We start from the raw sequence: 14538 nt of genomic DNA, 5'->3' as shown, positions 1-14538 counted from the left end.
TCTGCTAAAATGACATTTTTTCCACATTTGCACTAATTAGTAGAGGGAGAATATTCTACACTTATTTCGACATGCTCTTTTTGCATACCCTCTTTTTTTTTTTTGTCTAATCTCATGATTTCTGCCCACTTTTTTTCCCACAATTTCGGCATCTTTTAATGAGATCTGGGAAACAATTATCCAGCAGGTAATGAAACGGCTGTTCTGTATCAATCTGCATCCACTCTTTGCATCAAGTAATTAATAGCTATTGACTGTTAATGGTGGGGGCTATTATCTGGGGAATCTGAATTTTGAAAATGTATTATCTGTGTGGTAAGAGCCTCGTACTGAAAGTTCTTGCACAAATGATTAGACTTTGGTGTTTACTGGCTTATTGCTGTGTTTCCTCCTTGCATTCTGAAGAAAACTTCAGTATTTTCTATCAATTTAAAAGTTTTCTCTGTAAAAATGTTGCTGTTGGTCTATCTCATGATGTGGAAACGTGACTGGGATGTTTCCATCCCTCTATTGTCAGAAAAACTAACAGGAAAGTAGTTGAACAACAGTACCACAGCATCATTACTTTAGAATTGTTAGAAAATTTTTTAAATATCCACTGCAAAATGTATCTAATGCAATAAAATTTGAATTTGATTTTATTTTATATGTTTATTTATTCATTTGTTGCTAACCGTAACAAAAGCTTCTTTTCCATTACTTTTTTTTAATCAGTTTAGTTCTGTTAAATTTTACATTTTAAGTTAAATTGTCTGTCATGAGCTGCAGAAGCCAACACTGGGCAAAAATTAAATTGAGCATGTTTCGTATCTTTAACCACAACAATAAACAGGAAAGACAATACTGAACCTTTTTAGTTTTTCATTGAGAAAAAAAAAGAACAGCCACAGAATTAAAATAACTAAAACCAAAATAATTAATGCAAAATTCAAAAGCGAAATACCTAAAAATAAAGGTAAAGAAAACACTTTAAGAAACACCAAAGTGAGAGTAGACTGACATAAAGAAGAACAAAGGATGAATAGAAATTTAAAAAATAATCAAATAGTGAAGGTACATAAATGCACAAAACAAACTTTCTGAGACCATAACTGCAAAATAGAAAAACAAAATTTTAGTAAAATAAAGCCACAGCAAAGAATACAGAACACAAAATAATCTCAGCTTTTGTTTCTTTCTTCTGATATTTTGTAACATTTTTTTTTTATTTTACAGTTTTTCTCTTCAGAGCCTCCAAACTGCCTCCCTTTAACATCTGTCATGCTGTCTTTTTTTTTTTATTATTATTATTATTTATTTAGTTCAAATGAGCAGCAACAACAACACAGAGCTGGCAGGACTGCACAGCAGCAGTAACCAAACAGTTTGTGTTGATGAGAGCTGGTGCAACACAGATGGCCAGTTTCAGGAATATGTGTGGTTACTGCATTGGGTCTGCAGCAGGGTCCTTACTTTACCACTACAGCAGTGTGGGTTGGTACGTGTTTGCACCTCTCTTTGTGTCTCTGGATGTGTGTGCAAATTTGTGCGACAACTGCAGCCACAGATTGCAGTGGTCCCTTGATACCAAAGACAGATTTTCTGTTTCCCACCCTCTGGCTTACTGCATCATGTTTAGTCTGCTTCTCTGAGCAAACGGCTCTGCAAGAGCTGTCAACATGGAGAGGTTGACTGAGTCGGAAAGGGAGGAGAGTGTCCAAGATTTATTACCTCTGCTGTATTGCATCCCTCAGCAGCAGCACCATTTGCACAGACAAAAGGAGTTCAGTAGGCCATTAACATGCAAAATGTCTTTCTCTTATGGTGAGCTACCCTCCTAACGCATGATGCGTACAATGAAAAGTTTAAAATCCAATAAATAGCCTCGGGGGTAAAGGTATGAGTACAGCTGTGCCAATACATCAATTAGCTAAATTCAATCATCATAAAGTGTTTGCATTATTTCATAGTCAATCATTTTGAATGAGAATGTTTGCCAAGATCTGTCACATCAATCCCCATAAAGACAACCTCTTCCAGTTCTGAATATATGTCCAGTCACCCCTAAATGCTGGTCTAAGTGCAGTTTAGCAGCAGAGGCATTCAAGGGAAGGTAAAGGAAAGGGAAGAAAAGGGATTCACCCCTCCTCTTCTCCCCCCTCTGCCTTCCCCTCTCTCATTAATGAGCAATCAGTTAAAAACTTTATTGGTCCCAATGTGCTCTCTCAGCACATTTCCCCCCCTGCCTCTTCTTTTTCTCTCAACCAAACCATGAAACAACCTTGTTCCCTCTTTCATTCTGCATCCTCTGTGCAAAGCCCTCCCCTCCATCTCTCTTTCTTCTCTTCCTTCTACTTGTTTTATCACTGCGCTTCATTACTTCCATCTTCCCTTTCTGCTCTGGTTCTTGTTCTTCTGCTTCACTTCCCCTGTCCTCTGTTTCTTTCTTTTTCCTTTTCTTTCACCAGGGAGAGAAGAAATAGATCAGAATATCTGATAAATCCCAAGAGAATGGCAGACAAGAGAGTTTATTTCACATTGCATACAGCTGCATTCTCTGCACATGTACTGGTGTAAATGTGCTAAGAGACATTAGAATATGACCTATGATCTCCTCACTTATTTCACATACAACAGTTTGTTCTTCATAAAGGTGCAACACCAGCATACGATCAAGCAGATTCGTTGTGTTTTGGAGGGAGAGGAGTTGAAGCTTGTCGCTCATTTTGAACACCTGGGTGTGATTCTGGACTTCAGTCTCACACTTACAAACACAGTAATAAAATAACCCAAACAGTAAAGTTTAACCTACAAAATTATAAACATATTAGACCTTTTATTACAACTAAGGCTGTCAAATTTTACTTCCACTTCATGATCTGATCACACACTGAATGTTGTTTCAGAGCTTAGTCATTTTGGTGACACCTCATTTAAAGCCATTGAACTGCTCTACAAAAGGGCCATCAAGGTATTAAATAGGAAGCCACACTCATATTACATCAATTTTGACTAAATTCAACTTTTTAAGTTTTGAAAACTTCAAATTACTAAAAAAAATGTTTGCCTCAGTCTTGAAGAGAATGGCCCCACCCCTCCTGGAAGTGTTAATCAAAAAGAAGTACCAGATCATCCTGCAGAGAAGACTGTGAAGTTCAGGTCAGAAGATCCTCATTTGCACAAAACGTTTTATATATTAAAGGAAGCTCTAGCTGGAAGGCTTTGCCTGTTACAATTAGAGATTGTCCCACATATGTCTTTTAAGAAACAGCTTAAAGCAGCAGGCTCCCTGGCAGAACTTTGAGAATTTTGTACTGAGCCATGCCAAATTGTATTTCCACCTGCTCAGTAGGTATCCATTTGTCATGATTAAATTAAATTAAAATACACATTGTTGATTATTTCTCCCCTTTAACAGTTAAAATTGATGTTGTACTATATATCATTGTTAAGCCTGATTAGTCACCTTTACAAAAAACTATAATAGTTCGAAAGATTGTACTTCTGTGGAATGAGCAACACAGCTGAAAGTGTGGTTAATCCCCTCCAAAAATGTGCTAAATCTCTACAACATTGTAAAAAGACATTTTATATACCAAATAAAATGAATATCTTTTGTTTGTTAGGAGTGATTGAGTTAAGTTTATGCATTTCCGCTTTTGAAATTTGATTAATTATACAGTTTTGAGTTAAACTTACTCAAGTCATTTAGTTTTGTTTTGTTTTTTCAGATAAAGAATTTGAATCACACTTAACACAAATTCATGGATAGTCAACAGAAAAGATCCAAATGCTTCTTTATCAATAAAATTTTTATGTTTCCTAAAGTATTTATATTATAGTTGATCGTTATAACATGCAATTTAGCATTAATTTTCTGTACCTCTTTGTCCAATTCAAGCATCCCAGCTATTCCTATCCCAGCTGTCAGCAGGCAAGAGGCAGGGAAAACCATGGACAGGTCTTTTGCAGGACTACTTGGACTACTTGTTATAATAAAGGTTTAAAAAATGAACTGTAATAAGAAATATTAAGACTAACAATATCATCCAACATTTCTAATTTTTGTTGCAGGAATAACTCAAATCTCAGTGCCGTATGGTGGTGGGTGTCCCTCCATGCATCATCCACACTCATGGTGCCAACTTATAAATTCAAAGAGAAGAAAGCTTTACAACAACATTGTCTAAATGTTCTGCTTACTGGCCCACAGCTATGAAGTTTCAGCTATTTAATGGTTTTATTATTTTGAATGATGTCTTTATGTGTCATAAATTTAATGCAGAAAATTGCCCACACCAATGTTGGGTGTCCAAACTCAGGAAAGGTTCGGTATCTTCATTCATTCATTCATTATCCTAACCGCTTAGTCCAATGAAGGGTTGTGGCTAAGCTGGAGCCTATCCCAGCAGTCTTTGGGTGAAAGGCAGGGTACACCCTGGACAGCTCGCCAGTCCATCGCAGGGCCAAGGTTCGGTATCTGAGATTAGGGATATTGTCAGTGTCTAAATCTGTCCGCCAGTCACAATACACCAGTGGCAATCTAAAAATGTACACTGGGATATTATTATGTCGGCTTTGTTTTGGTCAGTGTTGTGTGATATAAGATGGTACAACTCCCGCCATCACTGTCTGGTCAGCGTGCTATTAAACACATTCCTGTTGACACTTTTTGCTTTGTTTAGTTTTTTTTTCTTAACAAGTTAAATGAAACGAATAAAAAGCAAAAGACCAAATGAATTAACCATTAAACAGTGCTTTCATGTGTATAATGCAATAAATGCACCCTTTTGAAAAGAAAAAAAAAACACACACACACACACAACAAATCACTCATGAACAGATGTATAACAAATGTATATAAGGCTGATAACACATCTTTACTCTTATTTTCTTTCCAGAAAATTACCATTAGAATTTTCCTTCTCCTTTGTCTTTTGTTTCTCTCTGTTTTGTTTTCTTGTTGCTGTTTGATATCATTAGATTTAAGAAAAAGTATTTAAGTTTCAATCTTCAGTCACTACCTGTACCAATACTCAGGTAAAAATAAAAAGGTTGAAAAAGGTTTAAAACAGCATTTGCCATAAATTCACACCTTTTTCAACACTGAATTTCTGAAGGGCACCTAAAATTATGCGGTGCCCATTAGAGGTGGCATTTCAGATCACATTTTTGTGTGTAGAATCCAAGATCCACTGGTGGATATAAGATTTTGTACAATCAAGATAAACCATCCTTAAGGCAGTCATGAAATTTTTCTTTCCCAGTCTCTGTCTCATGATCCTTTACTGGAGTCTAAGTGCTGCTGCTAAGGAACATGTTCCATTTATATGTCCAGTGTTGTAGTCCTTACATGGAAAGAACTGTCTGCTTAAGAAGACACTTACCACCATCAGGACCAGCTGGCAACTGATAGAACCACACTTGTGAACACTTAGCTCTCCGGCTTGCAGCCTTGGACAAAGACATTACACTATCTCTGCAATAATCGGTGGAAAAAACTGACTGAGGAATGGTGTACCATTACCACTTAACCACTATCAATTACATTTCAATGAATTATATGTGAACTGCAGGCACAAGAACTGCGTTTGCACTGATATTTGGTGGCACTCAACACATTAAGCCTGAGCTTCAGAACTACTAATACTGCTTGAGCTCGAAAGCTCCTCGTTTGATATGCAATAAATCAGTGTCAACGTTCTTTGAACTCAGTGTCTTCATGTGGTGTTAATTTAGTGAGGTCACATAAAGAGACAATAGACTTTGTCCTGACGATCTTATTCCAAAAACTACAATGATTCAAGTGTTAAATTCAAGAAAATCATGAGATCAGTCTACAAACAGTTCCCCACTATTAGCAGGTATGTGAGTGGGAGCATGTCTTTATTCCATGAGGATAATGAGCAGTAATGTTTCATGGTCTATTTTCCTCTCCAGGTTACAAAAAACAGGAAATATTCACTATTCTACGTCCCAATGTCACTGACAGCAGTTGTGCTTCCATCAAACCTCATCACACCTCTCTTTAAAATCAATGTTATTTTTTACCTCTCAGAGGAAGTCTTTTGACAGTGCTATTCCAAAGTTAGGTGCAGCCATGAGGATAGCAATGGTGCAGATGATGTTGAAAACACTGAATCCAACCAGGCAAAGCCGGTCTATGACCGCTGCAGCAAACTGCCACTGCTCTGCCAGACTCAGCTGGCGGTCCTGCTCGCGAACACGTTCAACCAAAAACTGCACCTCTGCCAGAAGAGCCTGCAGCTGGTTATCCACTGCAACAGATCTGCTAATCCCACTGGAGATGTGGAGGGCTGCTGAACTCGTGCCTCCAGCCTCTAAGATACAGGGTCCAGAAGCTGCGGTTGATGGGTCCGGGTCAGGAGAAACTGGGGGTTCTAGTGGGGGGCTCCCAAATTTGGCAGATTGAAGATGGTGATGTATTGTTATATCTCCAACTGGCCCACCTCCTTCTACTGGAGTTCCACCATCTCCTTCTCCTCCTCCAGCATTACTCCTCCCATGACTGGTGGTCCTGGTTCTTTGTAATGGTTCCAGTTCCGCAGTGGTCTGGATGCTCTGGAAGCCCATGTAAGGGAGATGGCCATTGGGCTGAGGGTGTGGATTGGGGCTGGGGTCTCTGTGGCTCGGGAGGATTAAAGCCTGGGTGCTGGGCCTGAGAGGAAGTGGGTGTGACAGAGGGTGGCTGAGTTGCACAAGGCTAGCTTGGAGGGAACTGAGGCTCTGTGGGAGGATAGAGGGCGCCGGGGTGGGGATGGTAGTGGTAGTTGTGGTGGTGGTTGGAGAGGAGAGGGTCTTACTCTGAGAGTCTGCTTGACTGCTGGAAAGTGTAGGCTCTGCTCCCTCACCTGGACGCTTCATTCTCAGAAACCACGGGACCCACTGCAGCAGGACCAAGTGCACCTGAAGGTCAATGAGATCAGCCTGAATCAGAAAACTGACCAAGGACTCACATTATTACAAAAACAGTGACATGTAAAGGTTTTGTCAGACTTCCTGCTTCTGTAAATGTTTAAATAAATAGCAGATGACTGCTTCAACGTGAACTTTTTATCATAGAAAAGACTGGTGCATAACTTTCGCTATTCAGCTTAATAGGGTAATGATTGGTCACGGTTATATAAGAGCAGGTGATGCAAATTTGAAAGCTCTATAAATGATCTAACTCATCAAACATTATCTAGAAAAACAGCCACTTAGCAGCTACACGAGCACTCTCATTAATATAATTGATGCCCACAAAGCAGGGGGGTGTTGTGAGATATTAAAGTGCTTTCATGTAGCTTTTTTTTAATGTAATTAAAAATGGCATTAAACAGCAACTTTGGAATTCTGTTTTAGATGTAAAATAAGGAAAATCTGAAATAGATTTAAATAGAAATGTATGCTCATTTGACACATTAAAGAAAGGTTTCCTCTTTAATCTTGAGTGTTTAGGACATATTCAATTTTATCAACAGAAATTGAAATGTTTGATACCACAAACTCACCAGCTTGACTGGTATACTGTATGTTGTTAATTATTCAGAAGTATGTTTCTGAAATTGATAAGAAAAATCCTTCCATCAGTTGAAATGAACTTGCTGGTGTAACTCACCCAGCGTGGTATATGTCCATTATCAGGGCTGTGGTGATGAAACTGTAGGACAATGACTGTGGCCACCACCGACATCCCGACAATCACCATGGTGCTGGCAAAGTACTGACCTGAGATACACATGAGTATGTGCTTACAACCTATATGTTATGATTATAGCTATTAACCCTAAATGACAGAAATGTTCACATAAAGATGCACACATGAACACAGACGGAAAAACAACTAACCAATCAGTGGTACGGAATCTGAAGTGGCAGGCATGATCTCTGCAACCATCAGCATGAAGACCGTCAGAGAAAGCAGAACTGTGATGCCTAAAGGTAGGCACAAGCCATCAAGGAATCATGGGTTGCAGAGAAAAAAAGAAGAGAGAACCCTTTAGAGGAGGAGGCACATAAGTGCTTTGCAGTATATTTGGTATGCTAAGCTTGACTTCTTGCCACAGTCGTCTGTCTTTCCAACACTCCTTACAATCCCTATTCAGTTTTACTCTTTGTCTTCTCTCTTGCTTGTCTGTCTTTGTCACTGTCTTCCTTTTATCTCAGCCGTTTAGAGCATTTTATTATTGAAGAAAGATTACTGTTATCAGAGAAAGACTAAGAAGCACCGTCATCAGTGTGGTGATGGAAATAAATTTGGTCTTATTAGCAGACACAGACTTTAAAATCTATCTCTTTCCTCTGCTCATACCGTTCCCCACTTCTCTTTGATTCTAAATTCCTCACCAAGGCTGATTTTCTCCCCAGAATTTGCAGGGAGCAGGAAAACTAGCAGGGTCATGGAGGAGAGGAGCACACAGGGGATGAGGAGGTTGAGAGCGTAGAAGAGGGTTCTCCTTCGTAATGTCACCACAAATGTAACATCAGGGTAGGGCTCTGCACAGCAGTCATAAAAAACCTCATGACGATCTCCAGGGACCTCTAAAAGGATGAGGGAAGATATAAATGCAGAAGAAGCATTCGATTGCTATGCAGGAAACAATGATGGGATAAGTTGTGTTGTGAGAGAAGCAAACAAAAGGTCTTGCATATTCCAGCACTATTAAAGCATGTTTGTGAATAGAACTGAAACAGAAATGTGGCAAATCTGCACAACAATTCTACTGTTATATATATTGTATGATTTACCTTTAAAGATAATCTATTATAATGCAATTAAAAGAATTTTCTTCACACCGGTTTTAACATTGCATAGACAGCACCTTTATCTACGTGTGTGTGTGTGTGTGTGTGTGTGTATATATATATATATATATATATATATATATATATATATATATATGTGTGTGTGTGTGTGTGTATATGTGTATTTATATTATATATGGATGGATGGAAAAATAAGACTGTATACTGTAAATGCTTATGAACACTCTTCATGTAACTCAATGTATCACAGAGTCATACCAAGAAGATCCCACTCTCCATTGGGCATATATCCTGACACATCTGCCTCCTTCATCTGGATGTCCAGCAGCCAGCCATCAAAGGTCCACGATCCAAATTTCAGCTCACAGCGCTGGATGTCAAATGGAAACCACCGTACATCCACATTACATGTGCTGATAAATATTCCTTGAAACCCAGAAAAAAAAAACAGAAAAAATTGTTTTCAGTCAAGTCAAATCATTGGAGGGGATAGGGGGTGGGAAGAGACTTGATTAATCATTTTGCTTGATGCAGCCATGTGGAAGAAATGGAAAGTTAAAATAACAGACTGCAGTAAATATTTTCAGAATGAATTTGCTGCAGTGAGAGTTCTGCTGCATTTATGTTAAGTGAATATACACAAGGTTTCTTTTTTGAGTAGAAGACCTCAGCTGATATGACGTACCTGGAGGCAAATACTCACAAAAGCCACTGGAATTAACCAGTACATTGGTCTTAAAGGTGGCATCAAACTTATCGTGAGCACTGGAAGGTAGCAAAGTGATAGTTCAGAGAAAAGAAGCAGCAACAGCTATAAATATATCTGTTTGTTTGTCACACACCTGTTGTATAGCAATATGTCAGGTGTCCAAACCTGGTCAGGAGTAAAACGAAGATTCTTGACTCCAGGATATTCTGACTGGTTCCACTGGAGGTAGTGGTCATACCACTGCTGGAAAACACAATCACAAACTGGTTAATCCAGATGTACCAAAGCAAACCAAAGTAAAAATGGTACTGTTCCTTATTTTAGCTCTTCCATAGGGGTCTATATTTCCAAGCTGAATTTAGTGAAGTGCTTTGAGGCTTAATTGTAATTTGTGGTTCCTGGCTACAAAAATAAAGCTGACCCAGATTCCACCAGCTCTTGCTCATAAAAAGGCCAATATTTAGGGTAGAAAGAGGTGCCCGTTAATATGATAATGCAAGCTAACCAGCATCCAATATTACTCTTGCAAAGGCCTGGAAAAAGCTTTTCCACTACAAAGATCAATATAATGTTATTAATATTATCCATTATACTTACCATCTGCAGCCAGGCATTCGTTGTGAGGATCTGATTCTTTTCATCCTTCCATGACATATAGAAAACAAGACAATAAATGATGGGATCTAAAGGATGAGTTCAAACTTTTTTTTTTTTTTTTTTTATTGCAGGGGGGTACCTCTACAACCACCTGGATTTATAACTATCTAACAAACAGACCATAGTTTGTGAAACAGAAAGGTTGTGTGCATGATTATTATTGCACATCTTCCAAAAGCCCAGTATGGAAAGTGAAATCAGCTTTGTGGCCATCTGTTGGGCCAGCAGCATCAGAACCAGACTTTAAGAGGCTGAGCAAACTGGAGCTGGAGCTGATTGTCCAGAAAAGATTGTTGCACAAGCTGCTGAAAATAATGAATGATTCTTCACATCCTCAACACAACGCAGAAAGAAAACAACAAAGCTTGTTCATTGAGAGACTTCTTCAACTCCAGTGTAAGACAGAAAAAAATTTAGACAACAACAACAACCATACAACAACACTGAAATTTCTCTCTGGGATAATATAAAGTATGGCATTTTAATTCACAGTGGAGTAGAGGAGCCATTTCTTTCTAAAAGGCACATGGAACGTATGAAATACTTATTCATGCAAACAAGCTGACGGCAGCATTAGTCCATGATAATGGAAAAAGCACTTTAACAACTTCTCTCCACTTTGCTACTGTGGTGGATCATATATAGCGTCAATTAAGAAAAAAAATATATATTTCTAGAATAAGAGCTGAAAAAAAACACTTTTAAAGAACTGTATCCTTGAATTTTCTTTAGGTAAATTTCTTTAGTAGATTTTTCTCTGTTTGCATAACTATATTAAGCCTTTATGATGCCTTGCATACCACATCCATGACCTGCATTAGAGTGAAGGAGAACTGAACAGTGAGTGTCTGGGAGTCATTGGCCACTGGTCTCTCCATGGGGTTGTAGTCTCTCATTAGCTCTCTGAGCAGAAAGCGTTGGTGTGGACCCTGGACTGTGACTGAACAGGGAGGGGTGGTTAAGAAGGAGAGAAGGTGGAAGAGAAAGAAAAAAAAAGAGATCATGAAAAGAGCAAGAAATGACAAAAAGAAAAAAAAAAGGTAAAGTAATCACAAAACAATTTCAAGATTACAATGGTAGTTGGGAAAAGAGACAACAAGGAATTTAAGTCAAACAAAACGACCACCTAGAAATAAGATTGTGAGGATGACACAGAACAAAGATACAAAGTAGAAACGTAGGAGATAAAGAGGCAGGAAGAAAAAACATAGGAAGACATAGAAAGAATCCTCCTCTTCCTAATCAATTTGGCCCGTGATTAATCACCTGCACCCTGCTGGAGTCTTTCCATGCTTGTAAAAATGTCAGTTTCATTCTGTGCAGGAAATAGTGAAGTCATTAAACACTAAAACACCCTAGACAGATACACACAGCACTCACAACAATGAGCGCAATGGAAACTTTCTCCCTTTCGCCTGTGAGTCGCCAGGGGCTTCAAATCACTCTTGATTAATTCTTCACAATGTAATCTGTTGATTTGGAAGGTGTGTTGTCGGTGGGTGTGAGAAGCACAAACAACTACCAAGCACTTAAAATAGTTGCAGAATACTTGTTCTGTGGCCAAATTATACGTACATCACAACGGGAGTACTCCAGTAAGTAGTGTATGATAAATGGACTAAATGTGGCCTGTCATATCTTTATTCACTTACCAGACATTAAATAATTCCATGATTCCACAGTTGTTATGCTCATAATTCAGATTAATGGACCCTTAGTGTCCATGACATCTGTAGTAAATTTACCCCCATAATCACCTTTTTTTTTTGCTGAACAAGTATAAATACATCAGTTTGCAAAAGTTTGAGTATCTGTGAACCAGTGTTACACGTAGATAATGAGAGATCAAGAGATAACAAACAACACAAGTTTTGTGTCAACACAAAACACTATATCTACACTATGAAAAAAAAAAAAAAGCCTGTAACACTTCATCCAAAGATCAGCATCCAAGTGGACAGTCCACTAGCATCTTCCTACGATGTCCTCCACTGTTTCATTTCGTGCTTGTGTTGTTCTCACTCATATGTAAGTCGCTTTGGATAAATGCGTCTGCTAAATGACTGTAGAATAGAATAGAATAGAATAGAATAGAATAGAATAGAATAGAATAGAATCTATCTATCTTTCTATCTATCTATCAACAAATACATATATATATACATATCTATATATATATATTTATACACACACACACACACACACACACATATATATATATATATATAAATATATAGGTTTTTTGAGTATATACATATATCTATATCTATCTATCTATATCTATATCTATATATATATCTATATATATATATATATATATATATATATATATATATATATATATACATATATATATATATATATATATATATATATATATATATATACATATATGTATTTTTTTATATATGAGTAAATATATATATACATATATCATGAAAAGAGCAAGATATATATATATATATATATATATATATATATGTATTTTTTTTATATATGAGTAAATATATTTTATATATGAAAAAAATCCATTTTATACTTCAGTGTTAATAATAATCATCCTGTTAAATGGAACAATATAATTCACTGGAAAGTTTTAATCTGCTGAAAAGTTCTTGTGTCAGGATGCAGAGAAGGCATCCTCTGATGACTCTTTCACATCGGCATGTTTGTACAGGTGCTGCTGCACATTGCAATGCTTCCCTACCACTCTAAAGCATTACTATAAAGTTAGTCTAAGCTATTGCAGGAGTTGCCTTTTAGCAAAACTTGTACTAATTCTGTCTAAATGTTTTTGTACTGTTGGAGACCTCCACTTGACCGCCACCATTTCCATTAACAGAAATCACTTAATTACATTATGAACTGAGGCAATGGCCACATGGTAACTCTTTTCTGTCTTCTTATAGCCCTCTCCAGCTTTATGGCATCAGTTCTTTAAATTTATTTAATTTTCAGATATAATAAGCAGCTGCTTGAAGGAGCCCATGGATTGTTTGAGTGAAATTTTTGAAGTCCTAATTTATTTAAAAGCTTTGATATTTGTAACAATAACTGTAAAAAACTTAAATCTCATAGGACAACTATCTATCTATCTATCTATCTATCTATCTATCTATCTATCTATCTATCTATCTATCTATCTATCTATCTATCTATCTATCTATCTATCTATCTATTATATGTTCTTTTGTGACAATATACTGCTGTGCATTTTCTTGTTATTGTCTGTGACAAGAAAATGCACAGCTCAGCAGTACAATCTGCAGTGAAGATGATTACACATTATAGTGTTGCTGGCTCAACATAAAAAATAAATCTATTTTGTGTGTGTGTGGCTACACACAGAGAGACTTCCATTTTCTAAGTAAGTGATTGTGTTGACAGTTATAATAAATTTACCTTAATACATACAAAAACAAGAGCGTGTACAATAAGCTCATGCAGAACACACGCTTGCCATGCATAGTAAAAGCAGTTGGGGAAGTCACTCACCTTGGAGCAGAGCTGCAAGTATAAACACCAAAAGAGCCACAGCTTGCCTCATGCTGCATTCCTCTGAAGCGGCACAGTAAGAGTGGCACAGGGAGAAACAGAGAAGGGGGATGAAAAAGGGTATTTAAAAAAAAGAAAAAGAAATTGGTCGACCTCAAGAGAAAGATACTGAAAAAAGTGTACAGAGCCTAATGCCAGCAATGAAAGCAGGGAAAATGAGGAGAAAGGGGGAGGAAAAGAAAGCAGGAGATGCAAAGTAGGCGAGACACACAGTGAAAGGAATACTCAAAGAAGGAGATGCACTGTGTGGGAGTGGAACAGAATGAGAGTGGCGGGTGTACACAAGCATTGCTAAAACTCATCCTTGATGCTTTTTTGAGCACAAGTTTCCTGTTAACTTTATACTATGCAATAAATGGCAACTATATGATTGTCATCCCAAAAGATTTTATGATGAATTCATGCACTTTTTTCTGAATTGCTAGACATCAGTTGCAGCTTTTAGACCAGGGTCATGAAATTTTGTACCACAGAAGAGCATGTTTCTTTCACTACTTTTTGTCTTTTTGTTGCTTTTTTTTTTTTTTTTTAAATCTAGAAACTGAATTTTCTCGTCTTTCTTTCTTTATTAGTTTCGGGCCAGTTTTTAAATTCACAACAAGGAAAATAGGTGCAAGATTTTTTGTTTCTGAACCAACAGTGAAACAAGAGTATCTACATGCTATAATGTTGACACCTACTGGATATAACAGTACAATACAATCTATAAACTTCATAAGTTCAAATGTCAAGACCCTCTTTTTCATTCTAAATATTATATCTACCACTTATATTGCACATATCTTTCCAGAGGATAAAATGAATGAACACACTATCATCATTATTGTCATAATTACTACTTTAAAAAAAAAGAAAAAAAAACCCCAAAA

General features: G+C 37.3%; 1 protein-coding gene across 1 annotated transcript; it reads right to left on the bottom strand.

Moving 5' to 3' along the window:
• Nucleotides 1–6033: 6033 nt before the first annotated feature.
• On the bottom strand, nt 6034–11052 carry LOC306756556 (neuronal acetylcholine receptor subunit alpha-7-like; the record flags this gene model as incomplete). Its single annotated transcript, XM_079241335.1, has 9 exons — nt 10915–11052; nt 10055–10099; nt 9591–9700; nt 9434–9513; nt 9007–9174; nt 8329–8523; nt 7831–7917; nt 7601–7710; nt 6034–6906 (listed from the first exon to the last, which is right to left on the bottom strand). The coding sequence occupies exons 1-9, from the start codon at nt 11008–11010 to the stop codon at nt 6034–6036; spliced, it is 1764 nt and encodes a 587-aa protein (XP_079097461.1). The 5' UTR covers nt 11011–11052.
• Nucleotides 11053–14538: the final 3486 nt, after the last annotated feature.

This window comes from Telmatherina bonti (assembly GCF_933228915.1).
Source record: "Telmatherina bonti genome assembly, chromosome: 5".
NCBI lineage: Eukaryota > Metazoa > Chordata > Actinopteri > Atheriniformes > Telmatherinidae > Telmatherina > Telmatherina bonti.
Note: the sequence above shows the minus strand (reverse complement) of the source record. Positions and strands in the feature narration are given on the sequence as shown.